Source organism: Microchirus variegatus, assembly GCF_963457635.1.
Source record: "Microchirus variegatus genome assembly, chromosome: 23".
Taxonomy (NCBI): domain Eukaryota; kingdom Metazoa; phylum Chordata; class Actinopteri; order Pleuronectiformes; family Soleidae; genus Microchirus; species Microchirus variegatus.
In genome coordinates this window covers 9,165,273-9,192,106 of record NC_139824.1, presented here as the reverse complement: position 1 = coordinate 9,192,106, position 26,834 = coordinate 9,165,273, and the positions used below count along the sequence as shown (strand labels likewise).

General features: G+C 39.1%; 1 protein-coding gene across 3 annotated transcripts; it reads right to left on the bottom strand.

Moving 5' to 3' along the window:
* Window positions 1–408: 408 nt before the first annotated feature.
* Window positions 409–26,596, bottom strand: acsl1a (acyl-CoA synthetase long chain family member 1a). Of its 3 annotated transcripts, none has more exons than XM_083909544.1 (21): window positions 26,533–26,596; window positions 12,304–12,517; window positions 10,555–10,669; window positions 10,413–10,477; window positions 10,214–10,315; window positions 8,169–8,268; window positions 7,902–8,077; window positions 7,044–7,076; window positions 6,821–6,872; window positions 6,656–6,729; window positions 6,064–6,141; window positions 4,971–5,108; window positions 4,728–4,862; window positions 4,513–4,608; window positions 4,359–4,431; window positions 4,191–4,279; window positions 3,530–3,646; window positions 3,244–3,387; window positions 3,053–3,154; window positions 2,902–2,973; window positions 409–2,521 (listed from the first exon to the last, which is right to left on the bottom strand). In XM_083909544.1, exons 2-21 carry the CDS (start codon window positions 12,496–12,498, stop codon window positions 2,381–2,383), a joined length of 2,097 nt encoding a protein of 698 aa, XP_083765670.1. In that variant the 5' UTR covers window positions 12,499–12,517; window positions 26,533–26,596; the 3' UTR covers window positions 409–2,380. The 3 variants fall into 3 exon arrangements, with proteins under 3 accessions (XP_083765670.1, XP_083765669.1, XP_083765671.1); XM_083909543.1 differs by lacking the exon at window positions 26,533–26,596 and adding an exon at window positions 17,056–17,167; XM_083909545.1 differs by lacking the exon at window positions 26,533–26,596 and adding an exon at window positions 17,056–17,167 and having other exon boundaries at window positions 4,971–5,105.
* Window positions 26,597–26,834: the final 238 nt, after the last annotated feature.

Here is a 26,834-nt window from a genome sequence, read left to right as displayed (position 1 = left end):
GGTAATCATAACTTGCACTGGCTGTGCAGCCTCAAATATTTTACTTTTATTATTATTATTATTATCAGTGTAACTCTCCCTTTAAGCTCACATACAGAGAGTTGAGGCTGCTGTTTTAATGACTAGTGAGTGACAATGTCAAAAAGCACAAGAGAGAAAATATAAAACAAATGACAAATATGTAAACAAACACTTAAATGCTCTTAAAGCTGCTTAGAATATCATTAGTGTTAACATTAATCAAATGTTTACACACTGTTCATAAGAGATACGGGGGCCTAAAACAATAACACAATAATATTTATATTTTAATCTATAATACGCTGTACTGACAATGAAAACAAAAAGAACAGATTTACACCAAAATATATGTACATATGTATAAAGACGAAAGAAAACGTTAACGGCCACATTTAGAAGAAAGTATTTATTTGGTACAGTTGACAAATATAGATTTAATTTGTTACTCCAGCACAAAACTGCACTGTTGCCCTTCTCATATCATCTTTAACAAAAAAAGCAAAAACAATATGGCTTGATCTGTCAAATGTGTGTGCGCGTGTGTGTGTTGAGCAGAAAAACAAACATTCACAATAAAGCCTTTTGTTTAACAGCTGAACTGCTGTTCCGTTGCTCACAACATTTGTGGTTTCATGGAGCGTCGTTTACAGTTGATATGAAATACTCACAAGGACATGGAAACGTTTATTTAAAAACTGGGCGATTTATAATATGTAACGTGATACCAACTTTGAAACATATTTCCACTCAATGATAGAACGCACCTTAATGTTTGCGGCTTGTGGCACTATGGTTTGAAAGGAGGAACTGCATGTACACACGGATGTAACATTTAATATTTTCCCATGCATTGTTCAAAGGAAACAAAACCGTCAAAAAGCGCACGTCTCTTTAGCAACATGGTTCCCAGTTGGCTTTTAACTACACTGTGCACTGGAACAGGTTAATCAGTCCTTCAGCACTGAGAAACAAGGGAATGCAGGGAATTAACGATACAGAGTATCGGACGTCTGTACCACACAGATTTTCAGCAGACACACTATTTACAGCTCATCAGCTCAGCAGGTAACCAAAACATTAAATAGTCTGGTATATAAATAGTTAGTGTTGGTTGTGCTGTGTCTCAATTCAAGTATGGCAACATGCAGTGCACTTAAATGCTGCCTGTAGATCCAAGTATTCTAGTAGTGGTAGTCTTTTGGTAAGCCACATAAATACATTTTAGGTTGGATAGTCAATTATTTTATTGTAGATTTGGTGGTTTGTATATATATATGTGTATATATATATATATATATATATATATATATATATATATATATATATATATATATGTATAAGTGAAAAATGTTGCTAATCCCAACAGCCTGTGCCATCCATGTCTTCTCTTGACCTAATCTGCCCGACAACCAAGCCAAATGTGCACAAACACTCCCATGTCTTAAACATGACATTTAAAAACTCCATTTGAAGGCAGCAAAACTACCCAGAAGGTGTATTTAAAATATATAAAATAAATTATCTTGACAAGCATCAGTCACAAAGGTCATCATCTTGGCTACAGAGTGGATAAAGACATAGTGACATTGCAGATAGTGGTATAATTTCTGGGTCATGGGGGGGAAAAGAGGCACTCACAGGAAAGTGTTATTTTCTTTTATGTTTTGGCAGTCAACAATCGAGATCCAACTCTTCTGATCATTGTTTTATAAAAGAGCATAATGGCCACGTCTGGTTCATCATGACCCTGTCGAAATGTACATACTTCTGTGAACACCATGTACTTCATGTAAGTGGACTACCTGCAGTATCTGATTTGAGACACAACAAACTTGAAAATATCTATAGGATTTTATCGCGGTTGTTTTGACACCCAAGAAAACCTGAGAGAAGTGTTTTACAGAGACTTTTCTAGTAATAATATATTAAAAAGCTTTGGGCAGTTAAGGCGTGGGTGTGTCATATTTACCATTTTGCTTCCGTATTTGTAACCGTTATACAAATATAATATAAGTTCAATTTAATTAAATACAATTTAATTTAATTATACCAGTAAAATGCCTTGGTCTGAAATATATATATATATATATATCGACCATATTTGCCAGAACAGAACAAAAAATTGAGCTGTACAATCAATAACCGAAGCAGACACGATACATAATACGTCAAACTGAGCATAATTATCCAGTTTGTTTTCGAGGGTCTCCACAACATTGCAAAGACTGTCACTGGCAATTAAAGAAATCAAGTAAAAGCCCCATTCACCAGAGTGTTTTACCTCTGGTTGTGTGCTCTAAATGATTGACAAGAATGAGCTAAATCACCGTCTCTCCCTATATGACTCCTCAAACCCAGCTCACATCTTAAGTTTGGCGTAAAGTTCATCGATCTGTTCTCTGAAGCGGTTCCGAAGCTCTGTTCTCTTGGCCTTCAGGGTCGGTGTCAGGAGACCGTTCTGGACTGAAAACATCTCAGAATGTAACGTGATATCTCTCACCTGTCGAGAGGAAATAAGATGTGTAAGAATCGGTAGATAATAAGTGAGAAAGTGGGAATTGTTCACATAGTTCTACAACGAAGAAATACACGTTTGTTGAGTTTCATGCAAATTCTAAAAACATTTAAAGAACTAGCGCAGTGGTTGGCAGTTGATAAATTGATGTTTTATCAAGAAAGAAACAAAAAATGAACACTTAATGGACTCTTAATGTGTTTTACTGTTTAAATGGGGTAATTAGAAATGGGGAAAAGATGGGGATTCCAAAGCACTCTCAGGTCTTTATGACTACAATGACTAATGATATAAACTATTGTGAAGATGGGAAATTGGGACTTATTGGATCAAATTATTGATCTATAAAACATGGGCATGGTTACCTGTTCAAAAGACTTGAGACCTGCTTCTTTGCCCAACCTGAGGAGCTCCTCCAGAATAGCAGCCTTCACCTCCTGAGAGAAAAAAAAGAATGACAGATTTAGGAAAAAAACAGGGTGCTAGAGACAGCTAATGGTAAAATAAAAATCTAACCTTCATTTTGCACAGTTCAGCGTAGGATCCTTCAATCCCTTTGTTCTTGGCCCACACTGGTAAAAAGTCTGGATCAGTCACAACTATCGCCACCAAGCAGGCCTGAAAATATAATCATCAAATGATCAAAGACATATTTGAACAACACAACTATGCTTCAGTCTTGAGCAGTGGAGGAGTCCGATCCTCACCTGTAAGCTTTCACCATAAACAAATATCTGGGCCACTGCATCGCTACGACTGTAGACTGTTTCTATTTTCTCGGGGGCGATGTATTCTCCTTGTGCCAGCTTGAAAATGTGCTTCTTCCTGTCGACGATCTTCAGAGTGCCATTCTGTTTAGAAGCAGAATAGATGAAAGTCGCACCTGAGACCCAACCCAATCATCGACAGTATTATATATATATATATATATATATATATATATATATATATATATATATATATATATATATGTATTCGGCTTGTGCTGCTTACAGGGAGCCATTTCCCGATGTCTCCTGTGTGCAGCCACCCATCTTTGTCGAGTGCTTCAGCTGTTTTCTCCGGGTCTTTCAAGTATCCTTGGAATACGTTTGGTCCTTTCACACACACCTGGTGTTACAGAGGGAGCAAAAAGAGATTAAAAAAAAATAAATAAATGCTTAAAAGAGTGACTATTGACCACTATTTGGATTGTTTTTGCACAAAAAAGTTGTATTTATGTATAAGAGCTGAAATGATTAATCAATGACTAAATTAATTGTCAACTATTTTAAAATCGGTTTGAAGCTTTTTTTCATTATTAAAACATGATTTCTGTTTTAGCTGCTTAAATGTGAATATTTTCTGTTTCTTTGCTCCATATATGACAAAGAAATCATTAAAACTTTGTGGGCAAAACAAGACATTCGAGAACATCATCATTTCAAGGTTTGACAAACAATAATCAATGTTTTTTTTTAACATTTTCTGACATTCTATGGACCAATCAATTAATTGACCATGAAAGTTTTTGAAAAGTAATTGAATCTGATCTTCGAAAAGGTGTAAGAATATGTCTCAAACATGAACATTGTGACTTTTCTAAAGTGCATTTACTTTATTTGAATGTCAGCAAATTCTACATTTATTCGTGCAAAAAGTCAAACCTCCTCACCTCTCCCTCTCCGTTGACTGCCAGGTAATTCATTTCTGCCACATCCACCAGTTTGACGGCGTTGCAGGGCAGAGGAGGCCCGACGTGACCTGAGGACACAGCAGTTATAGTTTACACAGAGGCTTCAATACACTAGAATAAAGAAGAGCAACGGTTCAGAAGCTCTACCTGCTGTCCAGTCTCCAGGCATTGACATATTGCACCCAGCTGTGCACTCAGTTTGACCATAGCCTTCGTAAAACTACAAAAACAAAGAAAAACATGGTTAGCGTTCATTGAAACAAAAACTATAAAACAGTAAGTGAGATGCTGATGGACTCACCTGGCAGCCCAGAGCGGCTCGCAGGAATGTCAAGATGGTCGGCGACACCGGTGCTGCTCCTGTAATCATGAGCCTCACGTGACCGCCTAGACTTGCCTGTGAAGGGTGACACACAAAGTTACACTCGGGAAATGGCCACCATATAGCATCAATTACAACTGAGTGTTCGTGGGACCAAAAACGCAAGACGACTTTACAGATTGCGGCGCATTTACCTGCACTTTTTTGAAGATGAGTGTATCCCACATGCTGTCTCTTCTGACCACACCATTCTTCATCTCCGCCTCCTTCCTCCTGAAGGCAAAATCCAGCACCCATCTCTTCAGCGGTGTATTTGCCTGACTAAATACCTGGAATTAAAACACGACAGAGGAGAAATGGCACAAGAAAAGTGAGCAAACAGTGGCAGTAGACTGACTAATATGTAAACATTAATGGATAAATCAATATTTAAATACCTTATCAAACATGCGGTTCAGCAGACGTGGTACCACGGGAAACACCGTCGGTTGCAGGGTTTTCAAATCATCCATCAATAGTCGAATGTCTCCTTGAAAGAAGCCGATTCGAGCCCCATGGATGAGGATGACACCCTGCTTATTTCAAGGAACATGTCACATTTAGGCCACTAGGAGGCACTGTTGTTGCACTCAGAGATGCCACACTTCCAGTTACCTCCACTAAAGTGAGTACAGTTTTTACCCATAATTTTGTTTGTTGGTTTATTTGTTAAACCAGGGATGCACACTGAAAGTACTAAACTGATTTTCATCAAACCTGATGTGTAAAAAAAAATCATTTTAAAATGGAAGCATCTGCATAAAAGAATAAGCTAAAAACAAACTATTTGACCAAATTTCATTACTCAAAAAGTATTGAAATACAGCAAAATCTATTGTTAGGTTTAAAAAAATCACAAAAGCATGCAGTTAGACAAAAATCTTAAAGCTGTAGTGTGCAACTTTTAAATATAAAAAGTTCTTACGTTCAAGCCATTATCAAATGAGTTTACACAATGTTAAGTGAATTAGGTCCACATGACTGTATTTCCCAGGATAGGGCCATAAACCCGCTTTACACACAGGAAGTGATTCATTTTACATCAAGACTAATGCAGACAAGAATATTTCTCTAGTCAAACAAGATGGCTGCAACAGGTTGAAGACAAAGGTATTTTATACTGCTAAAACACCTGGAAGTTTAGCAGTTGGACAGGTTCATGTAATTATAATTAATTGAGCTTTAAATTAAAAGTAAATGGTTGACCTGATATTTAAACTCCTCATTTAAACACCAGACTCAGGAGTGGAGCGACCTGCTGTGACTCGTCACACATCGGAGTCTTTATTTTGAGGTGTGATTCTAATTATGCAAAGAATGCAAAGGTAAACAAGGCCACGCCATACCTGCACAACCCTCTCAAACATGTGAGCTAGGGGTAGATAGGATACGTGAATGTCATGGAGGCTCAGCATGCAGTGGACCTGTGGTGGGGGGACACACAAAACATAACACATGCACATATGCAGGTCAACGCCACGTGTACTGTACCTCCACCACCCGCTCAAACATATGGGCCAAAGGAAGGAAGGAAATGAGCACATCTTTACTGCTGGGCCTCAGTGAGGCCTGGACGATAGGAGGACAGGAAGATGTAAGAAGTTAGAGAGAGGACTCATATTTTATTAGAGCTCCTGAAAGCCGAAGCATCGTTTATTCTGAAGTTAAGAGAGAGAGTTAAATAATAACATAAAAACATTCAATTATAGACTAGAGGAGGCCATCCCTTTGTAGATTGTGAGGCACTAAAAACTAACAAAATCACATTTCATTTATAGTCATGTACAGAAATAATACTGTATTGACATCCAATCTCTCTGTTGTGTACACAGGAGAGAGACAACACCTTTGACACATGCAGTAATCAGCGGAGGTGAGTCAATTAAACCTTTGTATTAAACAGCAACACTGTTTAAAAAAGATGAATCAATTCAAGTGTCAATAGGACAGATGGACAGCTAGAAAAGTGATGGGGTGGGGACATAATAATTCTAAAGAAAGAGATATAGAAACATCCAATGCCAGTAAACATTGTAAGAAATGTAATCTTGAGGTTGTAGTTTCCACCGTCATGTTTGTTTACCTGTGTTACTCTCAGGAAAGCTGCAGTGTTGGCGATTACATTTCCATGAGTAAGCATTGCACCTTTTGGGTTTCCTGAAAAGCAGTGAAAGCTCATGATTTTAAGTTGCATTATAAGAAAGAAACGTAAAGAAGAAGTTGAAGTTACAACAAGTTGTGTAATTACCTGTGGTTCCAGATGTGAAGCAGATCAACGCAAGATCCTCGGGTGTGGGGGGCTGTAATCAGAGCACACATCTAAATTGCGAGTTCATTAGAAGTGTGCAGGGTGCAAAACCCTCACACACTGCCCACTGCAAAGCTGATTTTTCTAAGAATAAAGAGCCCTTTCTATTGGTAGTGGAGTAAATGCATCAAAAAAAAAAAAAAGCTGCTGCTTCTATACTCACCAGTGGTTTCTGGAGATTGGCTTCACCCAAGGCCTGTAAAATACACAAACAGTGAGTTGTTTGCCTGTCTGCAGGAAGTCCTGATAATAATCACGCTTCGAACACGCGGCCCTCCAGGGACCTCAATTCAAATTAGTTCAAACCAGACCGTGAGTGAAGAACATTGACAATAACCAGAGCTTCAGCTACTGCACTATTGCACTATTGCCTTGTAGCAATAAGACCTGGGTAGACGACAAGAGATGTTCTGCATGAAGTTTGCATGTTCTTCTGGTTCTCCAGTTTCCTCTCACAGTCCAAAAACATCCATCCATCAATTATCTACCGCTTTATCCTCTACTGGAGGGTGCTGTGCCTATCTCAGCTGACGCAGGGCCACATACAGAGACAAACAACCACTCTCACACCTACGGTTTTAGAGTGACCAATTTACCTAATCCCCATATTGCATGTTTTTGGACTGTGGGAGGAAGCCGGAGAACCCAGAGAAAACCCACGCACACGGGGAGAACATGCAAACTCCTTGCAGAAAGGCCCTTGTTCCAACCTGGGCTCGAAACCAGGAACCCGGGTCTTTTTGCTGCAAAGGCGAGAGCGCCAACCGTGGGCCCAGTCCAAAAACATGCAGAGGTTAATTAAACACTCTAAACTGTGTTTAATTAACGTAAGTGTGAATGTGAGAGTGAATAGTTGTGTGTTGGCTCTGTGATGGACTGGCAACCTGACCAGGGTGTACCCCACCTTTCAGCCTGTGTCAGTGGACCCGTGACCCTCATGTGGAGGATAAAACAGTATGGTACAAATTGTACGTAAAAAAAAACCAACCTAAAATAGTCAACATCAGCGTTTCAATCTCACCTCAAAATCTTTCAAACTCAGAACCTCGACGCCGCAGTCCCGTCCGCGCGTCACCAGGCCGCTGTCGAACGCCTCCATGAGCACGATCGTCTTCACCGTTCGCCCGTTCCCAATGACACAGTCCAGGATTATGTGAGCCTTTTCCGGTACATCGCAGATCACTGTTGACATTTCAGCTGAAAGACAGGATAATAACAGGATTATATCAGCGTCCTCGATCAAAACGACTGCAGGTGGTGTTTAGTAATTGCCCCTTTTTCTGGGTACCTCTTTCGATGATGTAGTCGATGGCTTCTGTGCCGAGCGTGTCGTACAGAGGGACCACTACCAAGGAGTACGTGTAACAGGCCAGCTCTGAAATGGTCCACTGACCAAGAAGACATTACACACAAAAGAATATGTTACTAAAGCATCCAGAAATAATGTCTTAAACTAGGGTATATGCAGGAATACTGAAGTTCATTTTAGTACCTTAAGACAAAATATTTTACTTAACGCATATTTAACTTAAAAAACAGTTTGTGGTAACACATTCGGGAACATATATTCACCATTAACTAGGTGCTTATTAACAAGTTGTATACTAGCCCTTTATTAGTAATCATTAAGCACGTATTAAACACCTTATTCTACATAACCTTATTTTACCTCTATTACGACATGAATTAAGATTTTTCCTACAAAAGGTGTTAATCCGTGCTTAATGATTACTAATAAAGGACTAGTATGCAACTTATATATGTTAGTAAGCACCTAGTTAATGGTGAATATGTGTTCCCTAATCTAAAGTGTTACCCAGTTTTAGTTTGCAGTTAAATCTATAGAGCACAATTTCGGACGATTTTGGATATTACTTTGAAAATGAATCCATTCATGCATAATTTTTGCAGTCAAACTCTATGGACAAAGCTGAATACCTCGTGCAATCGCGATTAAGACTTTTTTTAAATACCTTTTAAGAGCCTTCATTTCCCCAACATTTATTATCAACTTTTAATACTTTTTAAGACACCCTGTAAACATGACTTTCTGTAATAGTCCACAAAACAGGCTCCAGATATTTTACAGTTTCCAATTTGAAGAATGCATTAGGAGACGTGTCTCAGTCGGATGCGTTCACACCAGCAGGAACATTTTTCTGGAACGTTTTGGCAGCTCTGGTTCACCTGCACAGCTCTGCTCATTTTGGTTAATTGGATCTGCAACTACTTAAGGGCAGCTGTTCCGTCTGTCAGTGCCAGATTGGCAGCTCATCCAGAGAGAGCGCATGTTTGTTTCCTCTTGTAGTTATTGTGATTCCTCTTTATCCTTGGGTTGTTACTTTGGGTTTTGTTTTATCCTCACTTTTGGTTGTACTTTAGTGTCCAGAACCTGCTCAGCGCAGACCAGACTTTTTCCCTTGTAAAGCTATTTTTGTTATTTGCTTGGCATCTCTGGTGCGGGAATAAATCCCTGTTCTTTTGACCATTTTTACCTGGCCCCTGTGGACAATTTTAAACCAGTGCCCAGACTTCAGTCTGAAACATCTTTGTGAAAATTCACAAAAGAATTTCAACATTTTTTTGTCTGATATCACAAACTTGAGTATCCACCGATACCTATATTAGTCATTTTAGACCATTTGTGAAGCTGTTAACAGCACATTTGTGCTGACATCATTCTCACACTGTTAAACAAATATCAGCCCAAACATGACTCAGCTAAAATGCTTTTGCTGATTTTCTGTGCATAGTGAAGCGTGCGATATATAGAGGATTTTTGGATTGAATCAGATTTTACATTCCTCTGATAGCTGATTCAGTGATTTTGACCAGTATCGGTAATATTATTGTATTGTACCAGACTTCTCTGGTGACATTTTTGAATTTCAACACTTTAAATTTAGTTGGCAGTATGTTTTCAAATGTAAACAGCTTTCTTAACTTAATCGGTGCTGCAGATAATGTATTTGAAATCAACCACCATTTCTGTAAAAGACATTAGTGTGGAAACCCCTAGAATTTCCCAAACTAGGGAGAGGTCATGAACCACAGAAATGGGTCCTGAGATGATTTCTACAAACCAAGAACAATTTAAAATCTAGCAACCTTATGTTGATTGTCATTCTCCACATAATTAATAATAACAGACTGATTTAAAGCGTCTGATTGTAGCGGGTCAAATAACAGCAAACATTATAAGGAAACATTATTATGTCTTTAATTGGATCCCTGAGTATTTGGTCCGCTTATTTTAGGGGCTGAAAAGTTTAGGAGCCACTTTCTTTACAGACGCACTCATTAGAAACGGTGAAACAAAGGCATTTCATTTACCTCAGGCCTGTTCTGGGAAAAAACACCAATGAACTTGTCTCCTGTGTGAGAGTGTCCTTTGTGAAGGAGAGCAGAACCGAGATGCTCCGCTCTGTCTGACACCTGTGCAAAACAACATGGCCGCAGGTGAAGTTTAGTTGTACGAGCACGGAAAGAGAGAGAGAACATTGGTATTCAATATCTCTGGTTTGCATCTCACCTCTTTGTAAGACAGCCAGTCGTACGGCTGGTTTGGTTTTCTGGATCCCAGGCACGGTCCATCGTCTGTGAGAGTAAACAAAGCTTACAGTTATCTGCATTTATGCTGTCCATGTTTTTAAACTGATAGAAACGGCACTCACTCGACACTCTGAGCCCTCGCTGGAACACCTCGTACATGGTGAGCGCGTCGTCGTAGAAGTGCGTCATGTGTTCGTGACTATCGTTCAGGGCGGATCTTCGAGCATGATCGTCACCCTGCAAAGAATAAAAGTCAATAACACGAGAAAAGGACCAAACTTCACTTACATTTCTATAACATCACACACGTGGAAGCAAAGTATCTTAGTAAGTTGATTTATTTACACTCACTTACATTCATCACACAAAACTGAAATCTTCTTCATCCTCTTTATCCTCCACATGAGGGTCGCTGGTACACTCTTAGAAATAAAAGTGCTAAGTAGAACCATATAAGGTTCTTCGGCTTGTCCTCATAGGAGAACCCTTTTTGGTTCCAGGTGGAACCTTTAAAACCCTTTATTCAGGAAAGGGGGTTTAAAGGGTTCTCTGGATCAAAATGGTTCTTACTGGAACCATTAGTGTTACCAAGAACCCTTGAAAAACAAATGGTTCCAGGTAGAACCACAGCCCTTGTAGATGAACACTTTTGGAACCCTTATTTCTAAGAGTGTAGTGTGAATAATGTCCATGATTTAGACTACAGTATGTGAATTAGAGTTTTTAAGCTCATAAAACTGTTTCACTTGAAGCCAATTCTATTTTCTAAATTAACTTTACTACTGGATTGGTGTGGTGAATGGTCTTTGTGATACACAGTGTTCATAGTTGCTATAGGTGGTACACTCTTAGAAATAAGCGTTCCAAAAGGGTTCTTCTACAAGGACTGAGGTTCTACCTGGAAACATTTTCTTCTGAAAAACCCTTTCCTGAAGAAAGGGTTTTTCAAGGGTTCTTTGTAACACTAATGGTTCCAGTAAGAACCATTTTGATCCAGAGAACCCTTTAAAACCCCTTTCCTGAATAAAGGGTTTTAAAAGGGTTCTTGGCAACACTAAGGGTTCCAGGTGGAACCTTGAACCAAAAAGGGTTCTCCTATGAGGACAAGCCGAAGAACCTTATATGGTTCTACTTGGCACTCTTATTTCTAAGTGTAGCAATCCCAGCTGACATAGGCCGTACTTTCTCTTTCCTCTCTTGAAACACAATATTTTATGTCTTTTAAATTACTTTTACATTCTGCAGGCAGAATTCATGGTTTTTCTTTCACACGTTCAATAATTGACCAAAAAGTTTAGCACTTTTTTAAGACCTTTATCAACTTCGACATTTCATCTTCTGTTCTTTTTGATTCCAAAATGAACAGAAAAAGTTGGTTAGCACTAGATCTTATAACTACCTTGGTCTAAGAAAACTGTGGGTCTTGAATTGTTGAACTGTGTCTTCTATTTTCGTAATGATAACTACATACACAATCATTTATCACCATCATCATCAGTGTTAAAACATGCTGGTCTCTTGTGCACTTGACTCTTGCACTCTGAAAACATTTAAGCTCCTTAAAGTTCACATTAAATCTTTGGTGAATCATTAATGAGCCATACGTTAAACCTTTACCAACATGAACTACTAGATAAACTCTTCAGCTCATGATATGAGAGTGAGGATTTGAAGAACTGCACCAGCGTCAGAAGTTTCTGTAGAGTATCCCATTAACATTCCACATGAGTGAGATCTGCAGTGTCCTTCACGCTTCAGTTACTCCTCATAATGCACATCATTGCACAAAAGTGGAAGGAGGAAGAGACATCTTGTTTTCTTTTGTTCTCTTTCGGACATTCGATACAACATCAGAAACGGAAATCACTTACTGGCATTTCCACGGACTGCATCCCGAGATCGCACGGGGCTTTGAGAGCCTTTGGACGGGAGGCGAACCAGTAGGTGGTGATGGCGGCAAACGCGCCGACGCCCATGAGCGCGTTGGTTGGCAGTACGCGCATGAGGTGGCGAACATCGTCCAGCTCGGGAATGCGCAGCTGTCTCAGGACATCCTGAGCCTGCATGACTTTTTCTGCACTGACCCTGCAGGGAAACAAAGACGGGAAACTTTTACTCTTGCTGTATCATTCTACATTACGTGAACTGCATGTTTATACTTTAAAATCTGCAGTTTTATCTTAATAAGTCAGAATAATTTGAAAAAGACTTGTACGTGACCTCAAAAGGAACTGTGAAAACTGTAATTTGAGTCCATATGAGGTCATGTGTTTCGTTGACCCTTAGTGGTCACGTGGCACAGGTCCATGCGACAGGTGCACCCTTGGTAAATTGCTCCTTTGTCTGTTCTGGACAGGTTTTTTTTCAGTGATATGCATAGACTGGAGCCACACGTTGGTGTAGTGGTTAGCACTCTTGCTTTTGCAGCAAGAAGACCCGGGTTTGCAACCCGGTTGGAACAAGGGCCTTTCTGCATGGAGTTTGCATTTTGTCCCTGTGTGTGCGAGGCTTTACTGCAGGTTCTCCGGCTTCCTCCCACAGTCCAAAAACATGCAGATTTGGGGATTAGGTAAATTGTACAGTAAATTGACCATATGTGAGTGTGAGAGTGACTGGTGGTTGTCCCTGTGATGGACTGGTGACCTGTCCAGGGTGTATCGCCCTATGACAGCTCCCTCATGTCCTCATGTGGAGGATAAATCGGTAGAAGATGAACAAATGGATGCATAGAATGACTTTTGTGGAATGGCTTGCCGTGACCTAAATATCCACCTGGAAAGTTATTTGTTTTTTATAGGTTTTTTAGACACTGTTATAATATATTTCTTCAAGTTTACAGTGTAGGAATAAATGTCTTCCAATTCCAAAGATTGAAAAATGTTTGATCTCCGTTTTTGAGTTTAAAAATTGTGAGTACTTTTTCTACGGTGTGTTTAGTTGGTGAAAATGGAAAAAATGCCATCAGATTGCCATGGTTGTGCTGGAAAAAATAGGATATCAGACCCTCTATATTGCACATTTGTATAGTCAGTATACATTTTAACATAGTTAAATGCCCTGTGTTCTAATGTTGTCACTACAGACTTTTTCGTTTAAAGATGTGGTCGTGTAGCAGCAGGATGTAGTAGTTTATCTGTCACTAAACAACTCCCCGTTTTGGTCATTTCATGACAACACGAGATGACACTCAAACAGAAGAGGAACCACAGTTTCCACATTTAGATTTACAGGAAATGTACGACTTATCTTTATTCTTTCTTTTTCTTTCTGGTGTAAAAACAGTTAATATATAGAGCAGCATTGGTAAGATTATCAGTAGACTACTTTTTCCAACAAACATTTTGCATATTTTGTTTCAGAGATGATCCACCACTTTATTGTTCAGTATTTAGCCTGCAGAGTTTCAACATCTATATATTAACAAGTGTAAAGTGTTTGATGTGTCATGGTTTGTTGTGGTCTAGTAAACAGAAGACAGTTTAGGATGTTTACACGACACAAACACACACGGATTTACAAGTGAATCGTCACAGTTTACACTTCACATACATACATAAACTACTTTATGAGACCACCGGTTGAAAAATGAGAAAACATAAATATTTTACAAGTCTTTCCTAAACTTGTTTAAAACCAAAAATGTTGTCATTTATTTGGCAAATAACAAACTGGACCTAAATTTGAGCCAGACTCTCTGGGCTTCTTCTCTGGGAAGTCAGATATTAAACAAACTAACTTTTCTGTTCAGGAATGCAAGTAAATAACTATAATGTGGCATCTTAATCAAGATATAATACTGTGCTTTACTATTTTATCTTTTTTTTTTTTTGTAAAACAGCAGCTGTGGCTTTGGGTGGTGGTCTAATACATGTATTAAGCACTGAATGTTGATGAACCTTCAGCAGGGATCACAGACTCAAGTCTCCTGGGGAATGACTGAACACATAAACTCTGTCAGGTTGACACTGTCAGTGAACACCTGCTTTTTCCACAGATGTTCCATAAAGTTTAAATCAGGACTGTGACTGGGGCCACTCAGAGTTGTCCCTAAGTCACTCCTGCATTGTTTTGGCCGTGTGCTATAAGAGTTAGGGTTATTGTCGTCAGCCCAGTCTGAGGTCCTGAGCGCTCTGGGCTAAGACTTCATAAATGATTCTGACAGATTCCTGTCAGTTGTGTGACATCAGTTTTGATCTAAAGGTGAATAAGGCAAAGGAATCTCCGTGTTGGATATTATATGGAAAAGTCCCACTTAGAATGCAGGACAACAAAGGCAAATAGACAATGACCCAAACAAAATCGAGGCTGTGAATCCCTGTGGAGCTCAGCCAGCATGTGCATCAGTAATATCTGAAATTAAGGCCCTTCATCCCTTATTGTTCAGTGGCTTAGCATCTGGGTTCTTCCATTACACAATTAAGGACACAGTGGTCTTGGGAACCTCTAGGTCAGAAATAATTTAATAGTCTTGTACAGATCTGTGCCTCCACATAATCATAGAAACATCTCAAATATGACAAAATGTCAAGGTCTAAATACTTGCGTCAATGTGATGTGTTGTGTAATGAGAAGAGGATAGGAATCATCTAAAATAGTTTATAAAACGTGGACAATTCTATTAAATTCATTTTTATTTGTAAATCACATCATACATTATCTCAAAGCAGGAGGAAATTCCTGACAGAGCCAGACTCAAAGATGTGCAGCCATCTGCCTCGACAGGTTGGGGTGAAAGGAAAAATGGGGGTGAAAATGTGTACATTGTCATTTTGGATTACTGAGTGTAGATTGTGAAAAAAAATTAAATAGCAATTTTAGACTAAGGTAAGGTAAGGTTTAAAAACTAAGGTAAGGTAAGGTTTAAAAAATAAATAAAAAATACCCTGAACATAGCACTGATAACACCTTTCCCCTCCAATGTAGCATTCTGTTAAAGTAAGATAATCCTTTATTCATCCCACAATGAGGACATTTACAAGGTCTGCATCAAATCTGCCAAATAAATCATTATTGAATTAAAGGTTTTACACACTGGACCACCAACAAGCGGCTCAAAGACAAAGCATGTGTGTGTTTACTGTTGTTACTGTTCACTTCCACATGCAGCGTCTAAAGGTAGAGACATGTAAATTCTACTGTGCTATTCTACTCAACAGCTGTGCACTTGGAAACAACGGCCCAGGAAGGAAACATGACTCCACACATATTTTCCCATCACAAGCCTCCAAGGAGACACAAGGACACAGTGAGTGAATGCTACACACAACACACATTTCTGAAGAGGACTGAAGGTTTGTGGGTCAGGATGTTTATGCAATGAGCTCAGTGTGTTGGAACTCCGGTGTTTTAAGTGTCAGACGTACTATCTGTCTGTAGGATACAGAACAGAAGATGGTCACATGAGGACCAGAATTCAACCAAAATGTCTCGCTTTTTGAGTTTTGTCGCATGGGAAAAAAAACTTTAAAACAGTAAACTATATCTAACTAAAAATTTTAGTTAGATATAGTTTACTGTTTTAAAGTTTTTTTTTATGTTACATTTAATGTGATTTAATCACTCATATTTAGTGTTTCATTTTCCCATTTGTTATCAGTAAAGACAATTCATCCTCACCTGACCTCTACACTGAAAGGTGAACAGCTCTCTATAGGTAAACAACAACCACCATGTTAATAGTGCATAATAATTGACTTCTCACCTACTTCTATTATTAATGTCGCACTCATAACACGTTTGACTGGTGCCAGCTGGGTCAGAGTGTAGTGTAGTGTAGTAAAGCTGCTTAGAATTCATTGGCTTATAATTTAAACTTCATATACAAAAAATTGATCTTAGATGAGATTATGGTACAGCAGTAAATCCTATCAGTTTACCTGCATTTTCGATTAGAGAAGGCTGTTTGATTCAATGGGAAATGTATACATTTATGTCATACATGTGTACATTTACTTGCGTTACTGTTATCGAGTAGTCTTTTTGTGTACTTAGTCTATTTGTATTTTAACTTTTTTGTAAGTAATGTACTTTGCTACATTTACAATAACATCCATTACTGAGTACAAAAATGGCCTGAATTAAATTAAAAATAATCATAATAAATTCAGAATCGGAAATTTTGGCAGATGAATTGGCGTTAATTAAGGTCCCTGAGTGAGAGAGAAAGTTAAAGCCTTTGTGACCTTTGATCCATTTCCACTGACACTTCATGTGTTTACATATTTTATTTTGTCAGCACTTTTGCCTTTAATTTAAAACAATTAATGTGAGATTTGTGTCTCCTTTTTGCACGACACAAGAAAGAACCCCAACCATTGTAACAAAAATTTTACTTTACCTAACTGTAACTTTAACTTGAGTACATTTTATTATACATATATATATATATACATATATACATATTTATATGTATGTATATACATGTATATATGTATATACGTATGTGTATTCACATACAAATATATATATATATATATATGTCCACAATTTAGCCACTAGACCACATTGTAATAGCTAGACTCTCAAAGACAGTCTTAGAAAGCAGTGAAATGTGAGATTAATACCAGTTATGTGTAAATAATTAATCCCTGAGAACTGAGATAAAAATAAATCTCTATACTCACTATTCCGGGGAGTGTGTGTGAGAGAAAACGCAGAATTAGTGTCCAGAGGTGTTGAGATGTAGTTTTGTCTGAATGACCGCGTGCCTCAGTAGCTTCTATTAGCAGGACTCACACTGACCTCTGATAAACCTTGCGAGGGTTTTCACAACTATGAATAGCAGGAACACGCCCCCTCTTTCAAACAGAAACACAGACGCAGACGACACCGGCAGCCACTCAGAGAGCACGTTCGACAAGCAGGTTTCTGCTTAAAACACTGAGTATTTCAGACAATAAATGTAACAGTTAAAAATCATGTGTGAAGAGATTAAAACATAACAAATGGCTGCAGATGCACATCTGAGTGATTCAGTGTTGCATGATTATTTCAGATACTTTTTCAGACACATTATGTGGACACGGTGTGTGTTGCTGAGCATTAAAATGTCTAATTATGCTATTAACTAAGCAGGATATTGGACTTTTTGACGATATGCCAATATGCCGAAAAATCGGGAATGCTTAGGCCGATACGGAGTAGTCAAGGAGGTAACAGCTTATTTAGCCTGCTGTTGTAGTCATTACGGCAGATTTGGTGTTATTGCTGATATACAATAATACATTTTAAAGCCAATATCTGCCGGTACCGAAATCATACTAACGATTGCTAATTCCCACATTTGATACTGAAGTTACACTAAATTGTATGAAACGTTATAATTTTACATCTCGTTTCCTCTCATTTTCACCGACATGACATAGATGTGGATTTACATATTTTCTGCTGAGTTTTATCTGCTACAACAAAGTAATAAGTGACAAGCCTGAGAGTGGACGGAGTTGAAGCAGCTGTGAATATATTGTGTCATGTAGTGAAACAGAAACCTCGTGTTGCACTGCTGACATGCTGTACGGTGGCGAGCATGTGGATGGGTTATGAAAGATGAGTGATAGAAAATGCTCTGCACATAGAGACACGCTAAATAGAAATTTAGATATAAAAAGGTGAATTCAGTTTGTTATTTGCCAAATAAATAACAATAACATTTTATTGCTATAATGATATAATGCTATAGAATAGCTATTATTTATATTGACGCAAAAGCCTGTTATAACCCAACAATTATCCTGGACGAATGATAATAGAGCAGATACCATGTTCAACATGTAATATTTGACAAAATATTCTAATTTTACAGTATATTGTCATGGTTTTATTTAACAAGTGAATTACAACTGAAAAAATCCCTATGACAATGAAAACATGTTCAGCAGTTGCACTTTCACTGTGACTTTCTGTTAGACAGCCAACAGTCAGACACATGCCACTGGTGTCATACTTAGCGGAGAGTGGTTTGAAGCATAAGGTCCTCCAACAACCCTCTAGCACCACCTCGACTCTCCATACTTGGCCTGGGAGGATGACAAGCCAATGGCAGAGCCAGCTCTCTGGTCACCCCACACTCCAGCACACACAAGACAGTGAAAAAAAAAAAAAAAGGGCAGCCGGTGCATTTGACACGTCACAAAACATGATGATAAGTTGGCAGCAGAGTGCAGTGAGTGTGGCAACACACGACAGTCTAACCACAGCCAGGAAGTTATGAAGGCTGGTCTTTCGCATTTCAATTCCTCTCAAAAATGTTCTTCTTCCTCTAAAAAACGCAGAGCAGTGTGAGTGAGTGTGTGTGTGGCACTGAGCTGATAATCGTGTGTGGAGCTCATTATCAAAGTCTTACCACCAGAGCATTAGCACACAGAGCCTTCAGACACAAACTCTAATCCCATTTTGTGAAGACGGATGTCTTTGATTTGCAAAAGAAGCTTCCTCGCAGCTGCTGCAAGAATTAACATGAATGGAAAAAGTTGAGTTTATTCAATATGCTGCTGGACAGAAATCATTTCTGCTACTGTTCCAACTGATTCACCCTTTTTATTTATTATCACACTGAATTGCCCGGGATGGGATCCAAAATTTGACAAAAAAGTCATACATTAGTATGTCGTCCAAAATTTTACAAAAAGTCATGCTTTAGTAAGTCGTACAAAATTGGACAAAAAAGTAATACTATAGCATGTCGTCCAAAATTTGTCAAGAAAAGTCACATTAAAGTATGTCGTCCAAAATTTTACAAAAAGTCATACATTAGCATGTCGTCCAAAATTTGACGAAAAAGTCACATTAAAGTATGTCGTCCAAAATTTTACAAAAAGTCATACATTAGCATGTCGTCCAAAATTTGACGAAAAAGTCACATTAAAGTATGTCGTCCAAAATTTACTACTATACTATAGAATGTATGTATCTACGTATGTGTGTGTGTTTTTTTTTTGTTTTTTTGTTTAAAAGATCATTATAAATCATGAGGAAAGATGCAGCTCCCCATTGGGACACACAAAGAATGAATCACCAGGACTGTAAGTTGTGAGGTAGACAGGATTTTCACTGTTTGCTCTCCACTCATGATTACACCATAATGGAAATTGACCACAATTCACTGCAGCTTAGTCTGTTTCTCCTAATCTGGGTCAGAGCTTATGTAATGTGCAGAATTCTAGTTCAATTATGCTGAAAAGGATGATCATTTATTTTTTTCTTCCCCCCTGTAAGAGAAAAAAAGATTATTCGTCCCTCTCTAAAATTAGCAGCTTACATTCCTGAGCACAAACCGAAACAACTCAGGACGTCACATTTGTTATTTAACTCCAGAATGTGCCTCTTTATATTTTCACTGTGCCTAACCTGGCTGGGACAGAGGACTCAAATATGCAGCCCAGTTCTATGTATGAGCAGAGAAAGGCCTCCAAAACCCTTTAAAGGTGCCATGTGTAAGAATGTGGCCAAAAACGGTTACTACATTCAAATTCAAAATACCGAGGTCTTTTAGGTTTCGTTTTCTGACGTAACTGGCAACCCGTGGTTGCTCAGCAGCTGAGACTCTACTCACTGCAATGATTGGTAGACGGCGGTAGGTGGCGCCACATGCCAAAACATGATTTCAAAACATAAACATGATTTGCAGTCTGCAAAATATTTTTTTTAATGCAGTTAATATTTTGTCTGTACTGTTGTTTGTGAGTTCAGTTTGTTATATGAACATTATTCCTCAGTCTCTGTGACATATTAGGAGGATTTTACGGCCAGTTGCTTTAGATTTATTACATAATGCACTGACTCTGGACTCGCGGAGAGACTGACTGAGGATGCCCAACTGTTAGCATCTACTTGTTCATGTTCATGCATCGTCTTCATTCTCCTCAGGCACATAATGCCTGTGAAGCAGTTCTCATGTGGTCAGAGCAGAGTGTGAAAAAGGGTGTTTTCCCTCGACTCCAACATTCAACGACAAGTCCAAACGTGTAAAGAATGAAATAAATGTATCTGGTGTGATGTAATATAAAATATAAGTCTCGCACCGTCACACCTACAGTAGTTACATGTTGCTTCCAACATCATGGCAGCGACCGATTAGTATTAGCTAACAAGTTATAGATGATAAAAACTTTAATTCCATTTAGTCTGGGTTTGAAATGAGAAACTGCTGTTTCACACGTCGCTGCTGCAGTTGTGAGAGTGAGAGGTTGACAGGTGAAGATGAAATGTGTCAATGATTTACTGCTTCTCTTTATTAACTGACCGCCTTCAGCTTTTTCAAGGATACGTGGAGGTTGAGTGAGACTAAATATGTATGTGCCGATTTCTGCATTTAACTACATGGACATCAAAACAAGAAATATATATATTCTGTAACCAAGAGGTTATTTTGCTTTGTACCATTTTGAGTGATACGCAACGAGACAAACAGTTTCAGTCCTTTTGGACACCGTGGGTTCCTGACTTCAAACAAAGACGCACAAAAGCGTGTTGTCTTGCTCTCCAATTACCCCCGTGACTACCGCTGAGTCATTTGACCTGGAAATAAATGGCAAGTGTCTGTATCCTTTTCCACTGGAGACAAAAGCCAGACGCTGGGGCGTTTTGTCCAGTGTAAGAGGAAACGGCGCTGGACAGGTTTCCACTAACGCACCGCAAGTTTCGTGTAAATGGAGGAGTTTGTGAGCTGAACGCTGTGTGGCAGTACGACACTGATAGAGTAGATGAATAAATAATGAAAACAACTATTCATTACAGCCCCTGATATCTGTTACAGAGGCTGCTGCTTCACAGTGATTGTCTACAACTTCCTGTTGTTGTCTTTTCAATTGATTTCTAAAACTCGATCTACACTCTTAGAACACGGAATCCGCGGGGTCTTAAAAAGTCTTAAATCCAATAATTTGAATTTAAGGCCTTAAAATGTCTTTCAAAAAGACATTTTAAGGCCTTATGTAAAATAACATGGTTGCGGCCCGCGACCATGTTATTTTACATAACTTTTTGAAATACTACGAAAATGAAACAAAAACTATTATACAGCGACTAGACAATGCAGGAGCACATAATATGTATAAAAAAGTGGATTTTGGGTTATTTAAACCCATAAATACTACACAGTGTCCCTTTAAATTGTATTCATTATGGTCTTTAAAAAGTCTTAAATTTGACTAGTTGAAACCTGCAGAGACCCTGTTAGAAAAGGGTCCTTCCACAAGGGCTGAGGTTCTACCTGGAACCACTTGCAAAAAAAAGGGTTCCTAATGGTTCCAGTAAGAACCATTTTGATCCAGAGAACCCTTTAAAACCCCTTTCCTGAATAACGGGTTTTAAAAGGGTTCTTGGTGGAACCCTCCAAAAGGGTTCCAGCTGGAACCTTTATAAAGAGGTTCTACCTGGAGCCAAATAGGGTTCTCCTATGAGGACAAGCCGAAGAACCTTAAATCGTTCTACTTAGCAATTGTATTTCTAAGAGTGTAGCAGCTGTGGCCTCACTGATAATTCAACAAGGGATGGTTCACTACATTCCAGTTTGACACCATTCCGGTTCACAGGGGTGAGTTTTGCGTAAGGAGGCACCCAGGTCTTGGTATGAGTCAGATAAACAGACCTGAGGCAAGTTGTGAAAACATGAGCAACGACATGCAGCAACTAGTCACTGGGATACGGTGGGTGCTGAAGCTTGTGAGGGTTCAACCCTTGCCCTGATTTTCAAGACCCAGAGACGAGACAAGTGTGCTCAGGACTGCGGGTCCTGACCCCCGTGATGAAACTGCACACTCTCTCAGTCACATGGCCACACAGTGACTGACGGAGGGAGGATGGGAATTATGGAGTGGAACAAAGGTCACACCCCCGGCATGCTGCTGCCAACGCAGTGACAGCGAACGTGACAGGTGTACTGCAGGTCAAAGTAAAATTACACTGAGAACGGCACAAAACCTGATAGCACACTGTTTTAAACTACTGTCATTATTATCCTCAAGCAATTGCATTCACATGAGATTAATTTTGTACAATTTGGTTCCAACTAATCTTATCATACTCCCAAATAGTTAGCTCAATATAACACAAATAAATAATGCGGGGCCTGACGTGGTATATATTCAGAGAGGGAATAAAGCCTTTGTGTCCCGAGCTGTTCCTGTATGTCACTGTCAAAAAGACACTGCAAGGACACACACTGTTCTAACTTCTACAATGTTTAATCATTTAAGTCATTCTAAAAACACACCACACTGCATTCCGCCATGTTATTGTCTCTGTTGTCTTCCCTGTTCTACCGGCTTCTTCTTTTATTTTATTTCCTGGTCAAAGCCCAAGGTGTGAAAGAGTAAAGCACATGCGGAGCATCCAGGCCTGTTGGAGTCCAACTGAACGTTGTAATTTAACTGCAACTAAAGATTGTTTTCATTATCGAATGTCTGCTGAAAAATGTCGATGTGTGTTTGTCGAACCAGGAAATGACGATGCTCTCAAATGTCTGTGAAAAATCACAGAAACTGTTTTTTATTCTTTAGAAAACTGAACACTGAATAATTGATTCTCAGAATAGTTGACATGAAACATTAATAATCAAATAATTGAGTAATGTTTCAGCTCTAAACTCCTTCTAGCATTATCTGGGTGCATTAGTCAGACTTTTCACATGTGTACATTTTCAGGTTTTCCTATCAAGCGTCATGTAAATGGACCGAGTGTTGTGTTATATAACACAATAGATGAATGCTATTCACGTCGCCGTTTTGAACGTGGAAGAAAGTGTGTCCTTTGTGGTGGAAAAAATGAAAATGAAATTCATTCTTTCCAGTTTTTCCTGTAAAACCATGACTCAGAGCACGGTTAATAGCGTGCCAACATATACAGATGGTGTTTTTGTTTCACCACTACACAATGTTAAGAAATGTTAAAGGTACTTTCCTTTCATTTAATTTCTCAGTTCTGCAAACTCGATGCAATCAATACCATGTCTGTTACACATTCAGTTGTGCAATATAATCTTAAGTAGGTGACTGGTTTTGCCTTAACAAACTACTTAACAGAGTAAATTAACTACTTAATCAGATGACTGAAAAAAAGGTCAACTTTCCTTTTTGTCTAGCAAACAATCTGGCACACACATATTGCCTCCATTACAGAATTATGTAGTAGAAACATTTGGTTTGTGAAGTCAAAGCTACTCCGCTCCAGAGCAAAGCAGAGTGATGACAGGACGTCCATCTGCTCCCGAGTCACAAGACCACAAGTGTCCCTCTGTTTGCGCCAATGAAAGCTGCTCCTGTACTCAAAGGCGAAAGACACAAGTGTGTGTGTGTGTGTGTGTGTGTGTGTGTGTGTGTCGACAGAGTCAAATTGTCGCCATCCCATTTCTGTCAACCGACTCCTCATATGACTGCACTGTGTGACCCAGACAGCGTTTCCTTGTCGCGTTTATTCTCTTTACCTTAAAAAACAGACAGAAGAGCACTAGAATAAACCTCAGCTACATTCCACAGATTCTTGTTGGAGGAAGTTTGGAAAAGAACGCCTTCGGTACCAAGCACAGACGTGAACCGCTGCGCCTCGCTCAAACAGAGAGTCTACTTTACTCCAACACAAACACACATGTGGAGACGCGGCACTTCCTTAATCCAACACACAAAGAAGAAGAAGAAGAAAGGCCTCTCCACTGTGACTGTGATAGTATCCTGACATTATACGACGTCATAGAGAAGGACTGTATCGGCACACGACGCCAAAACAAACGGCAAACGAGCTGGCACCGCAAACCAAAACGCCGCCCTGAAAACAAATGACACACGAGGAAAACACAACATCCAGTCGGCCTGAACAGAAGAATCTCCAGGGGCAGCACTAAAGTGGAACTGCTTGAAATTGGAGAGGATGAGACAGAGAACAAAACCAATAGGTCAGATGATTTTCCCTGAGGGAGAAAGAATTTGAATAAAACTGAGCGTTTTACATCCAACTGTCATGAGCCCTTAGGTTCAGCTCACAACCAGTGTTGCGTATTAATATATATACATGGTAACACTTTAGGTTAGGGAACACATATTCATCATTAACTAGGTAACTATATAAGTAGCATAATAGCGCTTTATTAGTAATCATTAAGCACGTATTAACACCTTATTCTAACTCTATGACATGAATTAAGATTTTTCCTATATAAGGTGTGTAATAAGGTGTGTAATATGTACTAATAAAGGGCTAGTATGCGACTTATATATACACGTTAGTAAGCACCTAGTTAATGGTGAATATGTGTTCCCTAATCTAAAGTGTTGCCATTTACATTTTTAATGTCTGTTGAATGGATGCATTGTTAGTGACTCGTGTAAACATGATAATCAAAAATGATCAGAAAACAGTCAGTAATGATGTTGTATTACAATACTCGTACATTTATCGTTTTATTAAAGTGGTGCATATCATTTCCCATATTGTCAAACACCTGTGTATACAGCGACATCCCTTTCTATCATGTGCATTTCCGCACTGAATATCACTTCCTCTAAGGCAGGGTTTACACGTGGCCCCCCACTTAATATCATGTTATAATGAAAACATGGCCCACTGCCTCACCTTATTTAAAACACAGTGTGTAACTGAGGCACAGCTGCCAGCGACGTGATAGAATATAATATATGTTTGCTAGCAATGTTACAGTAATAATAAGACATTTGGTCATAATCATCTCATTATGAAATGTATCATATACAACAGTCAATTACATATATAAATACACTTGTTAGGGCCACGAATGGCAGTGGGCGAAACAGTTGTCCACACTATTATTTATGTTTACGTTTTTGATATTAATACATTAATTTTGCATCACAGATAGTATTATTAAGTATATGTGTGGTATCTTGATGCAATATTGTGAACAGTTGTTTTTTTTCCCACTTTTTGTTGTTTTCCCTAGGCCGGCCCCCTCTTGACCACAATAGATGCGCATTTGAGTTTGAGACCCCTGCTCAAAGGACACCCTTTAGGACCCCTCCTGACTTCATAAAGGTACTCCTTTAGAAACAATCCATTATTGTTTAATTCATATTTTACTTCCTCGTGTTTTTACCACTGGAGAGGGCACGTTGACCATTAGTGCAGCAGGGCGCCCCCACCCCCATGCCCCTGCAAGTGGACACAACTCAAACAAAGAGTTAGCTATTACATTGGCACTGAAACCAATTGGGAACACTGACTGTGTCAATGAAGAACTACCAGTGTTTACTGTGTGTGACATTATAACTTGCTGACCCAGGTCACACACACACATATGCTGGTTTTTCATTAGCCTAACATTTACCATCACAAGTGAAATGTCATCTAACCCTGACCACAGGTCTTAATCCTCAATGCTTGGACCAGGCAAAATGTCCTCATAAAGACAGGTTAGTCCACACACACAATCTATTTAAGACATATACACACACATAGACCATGCATTGACTTCCATTCATGAAGCCCAACCTAACCACAATCCAAATATTTGCATGTAAACGTAAACAGTTTCTCAGGATCAGGTTTTGGTCTCCATGGCGACTACTGGTCCCGATAAGGTGAGTGTTTACGAGAGAGAGAGAGAGTGAGTTATTATTGATATGGCGGGAGCGCCACATCTACTCTTCCTCTTTTTTCCTCCCCCCCGATCGACAGCGTCTTATCTCGTGCGCAAACGTTTGCGTCAGTTCTATGCGGAGATTAGACATTCAAACTTTAAAAAACAAAAGCATCAGATCACACACACACACACACACATCAGTGGAGAATGAAGCTACGTGTCCATGTCTGTTTTTGTTTCCGATGACACTTTCATTACACACACACACACACACGCGTGTTTCTCATAGATACGAGTCATGAACGCACAGTTCCACTGTAACACGCTGTTGATGTGACCACACAGAGATAATAATAGCGTAATAATAGAAACAAAAAGTTAGGCTTTTGAGGCAATAAAGATGCAATCGCTGTTTCTGCTCTGGGTCTATTTCAAGCCATCAACACAAACAAATGTCTATGTATTATAAAATATAAAATAAATGCGTCATCCCTAACAAAAACACGTGTAAACAAACATATTTTTTTGTAGTAAATGACACACGTTTTCCACTGACCTGCTGTGCGCAGCAACAGATCCTCAGCTTTGGTTGTTGAAGAAGAAGCAGCAGAACAGAAGTCTCTTGTGTCTACGCACGATGTTGAGCTGGCGAGGCTCTCAGCCAATCACAGAGCCCGTCGGTTGACTCGGCGTTTGAGAGACCTGCCGTCATTGGTCAATTGGCGGTGATGACATGGGCGGATGCGCTGGATCAAATGAAACAAACACACGCAGCCTTAATATTGTAGACTGCACACGACGTGGCTTTAATGTTGTGTCTATAATGTATAATAATGTTGTTGTTATTGTTGTTGTTCT